General features: G+C 41.8%; 1 protein-coding gene across 1 annotated transcript; it reads right to left on the bottom strand.

The window, feature by feature from the left end:
• Positions 1-757: 757 nt before the first annotated feature.
• LOC148409544 (transmembrane protease serine 9-like) lies at positions 758-4,610 on the bottom strand. The gene is made up of 12 exons (XM_088438589.1): positions 4,555-4,610; positions 4,212-4,480; positions 3,978-4,123; positions 3,598-3,904; positions 3,106-3,268; positions 2,763-3,031; positions 2,543-2,688; positions 2,179-2,467; positions 1,904-2,075; positions 1,487-1,752; positions 1,298-1,407; positions 758-1,057 (listed from the first exon to the last, which is right to left on the bottom strand). The coding sequence occupies exons 1-12, from the start codon at positions 4,578-4,580 to the stop codon at positions 776-778; spliced, it is 2,445 nt and encodes an 814-aa protein (XP_088294715.1). The 5' UTR covers positions 4,581-4,610; the 3' UTR covers positions 758-775.
• Positions 4,611-4,858: the final 248 nt, after the last annotated feature.

The following is a 4,858-nucleotide window of genomic DNA, read 5'->3' as shown; positions in this document are numbered from 1 at the left end:
TATTTTACACTTAAGTCCCTTTAAGGTGATATTTATTGATGATATTGGTGATACATATTTTAAGGGAAAACACATTTAAAGTTTTGGCATAGAGGTATGCATCTTTTATTAATTCATTATTTTATTACCCTTCGATTAGAATTTGAACTTTTTGGCTGCTAGGAAATGGAAGTCGCTAACTTAAGGAGGTTGTTTTTCGGAGAAAACCCAAAATGGACATCTGTGTGGAAACGTCATGCTTTCATCAATAACTCAAAACTAATTTCCGTGACATAAGGCTGGTTTGGTGAAAATGCATCACTATAAGGGCCGGAGGGGACGAAAGTCACCAGCACAAAAACGAAGCTGGATGCTTACGTAGTCTTTTCTCACCTCTTAAAAGTTCCTCATTGGAAAACAAAGAGAACGTGTGCACTAGTTCAAACACTGTAGTAAAACCCCCTACTCAAGTTACCTCCACAGACCCTTCCAAATGGTTCTGAAGTATGGTACTGATAGGCAGAACTAAATATTGTGAGAATTGTTCATGAGAAGACTATGAAAAAAAATACCTGCAACAAACAAGAAAAAAAATGCCTGTGACAAAGAGTCCGTAGTTTTTTAAAAGTTGTATTTCACAGGAAAAGAATTAAAGCATTAAAGGAACAAAGAAAGTTACTAGTTGCTAGAAAGTTGTCATCAATGCAATTATGGAAAATTGTGTGATTGATTATTTGAAAAATTTTAAGCACATATATAAAGCACAGTAAGTGCATAATCATAGGGAGTTCAAGTTTTAAGTTTCTCCATGAAATATGATTGAAACCAGGTAGAGAGACGTTGAAGACACAAAGAATGACAATAACGAGGATCCGTAAGAACCTGGAGCAGCTGCTGAGCAGGTAGGCTTAGGAGACGGCATGTCGCCAACTGTTTCCTTCAGGAATGCTCCAAAACGTGACATTTTGGAAAAGACTTGAACGTCCGGGCGCCGGGATATGGTAGTACCTGTAACGACAACGGCTGCCTGGAACCAAGCGGAGCCTGACTTGCAGATCAGAGGGCCACCATTATCTCCCTACGAGGAGAATCAGCAATGAGAGACATCATCCATGCATCCATATTTGTACATGTATAAATAAATAAACACCGGTGTTTTGTATTTTTCGCATTTGGCACTTGGTTGGTAACAAATTCATCAAAGAGACCGAAGGGTTTCAGATGAAGATAGGCCAGGTTGATTTGGTTGTTTCGGGGAGGAACATTTGAGCTCAAAAGAAAAGACGAAAACCTGCAAACATGGGTTGAAGGAACGCACCTGTTGAAAGTCCACGGTAGAAGTACAAATGTGTTCCTGATCAGAAGCGGAACTCCCGCAACTGACGACTTTAGTTTCAAGTTCCCTTAGCCGTTCTGATTTTTTGGTGCCTGTAGAGGAAACACAATCTTATCAGAATATTAAGCCATTTTTAGTCCCTCAAATTTTGCACAGAAATTGTGTGCTCACTTGGGCTTTTGTCTTCCTGGAGCCAACCAGTTATCCAACATCGAGTTCCAGCGGGAAAAGATATTGCATTGGAGACATCCAAACAAACGGTCCGGAGGTAATCACTGAAGCTGACGCTTTTTGTTAGCTTCAGCACTGCAACATTGGCACCTTGCAGTTTGCTTATAGTAATATTATCAATAGCTGAAGACATTTCAAACTCCTCCATGCCTTCAACAGGTTTCTGTCCCAGAAATGCAGTCCACTCTCTGGCATTTGGAGGGGTGCTGCATATAGCATGTACAGCATTAGAGTAAAAATTCTTAATTGGACGCGCTGAATAACAGATAACGAGAAACATAAACTAACATTTCAAGTCAAATCCATAATTAAAGATCCACTACGTTGATAAGATAGATGGTGGTATGCAGTACATACTTGGAGAAGCACTCGGCAGAAGTGAGGATGAAGCGAGAAGTGATGAGAGTTCCTTCACAAGCATAAGCCCCATTTTTGTGGAGACTTGTGATCCAAGGCCAAGTTCCATCTGCTACAAATCCACGATCGCCGACCACACGTTTGTTCAAAGGCGCATATCCGCAGACTTTGTCTAAATGATGGCAGGAATGACAAAATACAAGAGACGGATGAGTGAAAACAAATGACAAATAAAGCTATTTTAGAAGAAGACAAAAGATGGTAATCAGTTGCACTTGGTACTGTTGGGCTTGTAGTTGTCGAACTGGGTTCCGGTACTTCTGCAGGCATAACCGCGGGAGGAGGTAGAGGACAGATGTAGCTGCTATCAGTATCCAACCCATTGGATTGGAACTGAACAAATCCTGGCTTGTCAGAAGTGATGTGGGAGGTGATCCAGGACTGGTAACGAGACACCCTTGCATAAACTCCTGTCATATAGGGCAACGAACATCCAAAACTAACTATGCCAGATTGGATCCATTTGGAATCCTGTTTGCTAACCAAAGGACCTCCTGCGTCCCCCTGATGAAGTGGACACAAAATCTGTCATTCAAAACTCATTTTAAACCTTAAAAAGAAGGAGAATAAGTAGCTTACCTGACAGAAGTCTTTCTCTTCTTTCAGAAATCCAGTACAGATCATATTTTCCGTGATGGATCCCTCTCCGTTCAGGCAATTACACTGTCTGTTTCCTAGAACTGGGATTTTCACTTCTTGTAGTGTTTTAAAAGAGGTGAGGGATACTACAAAACACAGGGGGTAAATGATGTGGATTCATCAATGGTCAGCGCTATGTTTTATTTGGAAAGAGTCTCACCTCCTTCCAAGGTTGTTCCCCAACCGGTGACCCAGCTATTAGTACCATTATTGAAGACACTGCTACTAGCTGCTAAACACAAAGGTCTGATGTAATCCGTGAATGTGACTGCTGAGGAAAGTCTGAGAAGAGCGATGTCGTTGTCATGACTCAAACGGTTGTAGTTTGGATGCACAATGATCGTGGTTATAGTTCTAGACACTTCGTTTGAGTTGTCACCCTGCAGGTCCACACGGCCAAGAGAAATGGACCATCCGTAGGTACTTTTGCTGCGGACAGAATGTCAAACGTAAGAGATGGTCAAAACAGAAAAAGAATATGCCTTCATGTTTGGTTGACCCACCTGAAGAAACAGTGGGCAGCAGACATTACCCACTCTCTGTTGATAAGTGAACCACCGCAAACATGGGTACCAAAAACCTGCAAACTAGCCTGCCAAGGCCAACTTCCCTCTTGAGAATCTTCACCATATCTATTTTTTGTGTTCAGAGGTACGCTGCCACACACTGCAAAATGATAACTCATTAGGCAAACAAAACTCAAATGTCATTTTAAAAAACAAAATGGTGTCCGCCAAGAAAAACGGTTGAGCTCCGTATAAAACTGCTGTGGTGATGTTCACTTTTCAGAAACTAACCCTTGCAGGAGGAAACACGACTGTAACTGGATGTCCCACAGTAGAAACAACATTGGGATTTATCATTTGCAGCTCTATCTTTGGGATCAAGTTAAATTTACTACTTGATAGGAACATGGTTCAATTGTCATGACATCTAAACAAAAGCCATACAATACAATGTACAGTTGAACATGGTGTGGTACTAGTAAAACTCACATTCAGCACTGGGCGCAATGACAAGAGGAGTATCTGTCAAACTGGGTTCTGGTTCTTCTGTAGTAGTCAGATCAGGAGGATGCAGAGGGCAAGCGTAGTTGCTATCAGCATCCAGTCCATTGGAGTTGAAAAGCACAAAGCCCGGCTTATCTGAGTTTATGTGGGAATTGATCCAGGATTGGTAGCTGGACACTCTTGTATAAACTCCTGGATTATTTGGCAAAGCACAGCCAAATCCAAAGGTAACAATTCCAGACTGGATCCAGATTGAATTCTGTCTGCTCACCATTGGACCTCCTGAGTCTCCCTAAGGGTATGGAGAGAAAGTGGCAATGAAATATATTACCGGTGAAAAAAGAAGGAAAGGGTGAGTATTCTACCAGACAAGTGTCTTTCCGCCCATCTAGAAAAGCAGCACAGATAATATTGTCTGTGACTAATCTCTCTCCGATTAGGCAGCTGCACTGTCTGTTTCCCAGAACTGGAACTTCCACTTGTTGTAAAGGTCCAGGGGTAGGGATAGGCACTAAACAAGAGCAGAGCAGATAGACATTGATTTTATTCTCACATTTTAATAAGCAAAACTTAATTTTACCTAAGGATCAGTGCCTTACCTCCATCCTTGATTTCACCCCATCCAGTGATCCAGCTATTGGTACCATTGATGAACACACTTTTGTCAGATGCCAGACACACAGGTCTGATATAGTCTGTAAATGTGACTGGTGATGAGAGTCTAAGCAGGGCAATGTCATTGTTGGGGTCTAAACCATTGTAGCCTGGATGCAAAACAATTCTGTCAACGTTTCTCCACACTTCATTTGAATTATTTCCCTGTAGGCTCTGGAGACCAAGAGAAACCATCCATCCGAAGGTACTTGCGCTACAGAGAAAATTTCAAAGATTTGATGAGAAAACCCCAGGTAAGGTGTATGCCTTCATGTTAGCTTGACCCACCGGAAGAAGCAGTGTGCAGCAGACATTACCCACTCTCTGTTTATGAGCGAACCGCCACAAATATGGTTACCAAAAATCTGCACACTCGCCTGCCAGGGCCAACTTCCTTCAGAAGCGTTTGCACCTCCAATGATCTTTGAGCTCAGTGTTGGGCTGCCACACACTTCAAAAGACAATACCTCATTAGAACCCAAGTACATAAATATATGCAATAGACAGAAAATGTGAAACCTTTAGAGTTTTATGAAACTGATGGCATATACTCTTTACTGAAGTATCACAAAGTCCTTCTAAGATCAGTGAA

This window comes from Hippichthys cyanospilos, chromosome 17, assembly GCF_059441005.1.
Source record: "Hippichthys cyanospilos isolate Australia breed blue-spotted pipefish chromosome 17, RoL_Hcya_1.0, whole genome shotgun sequence".
In the NCBI taxonomy this organism is placed as follows: Eukaryota; Metazoa; Chordata; class Actinopteri; order Syngnathiformes; family Syngnathidae; genus Hippichthys; species Hippichthys cyanospilos.
The sequence above is the reverse complement of the archived record's forward strand: the minus strand, read 5'-3'. Positions and strand labels throughout refer to the sequence as shown.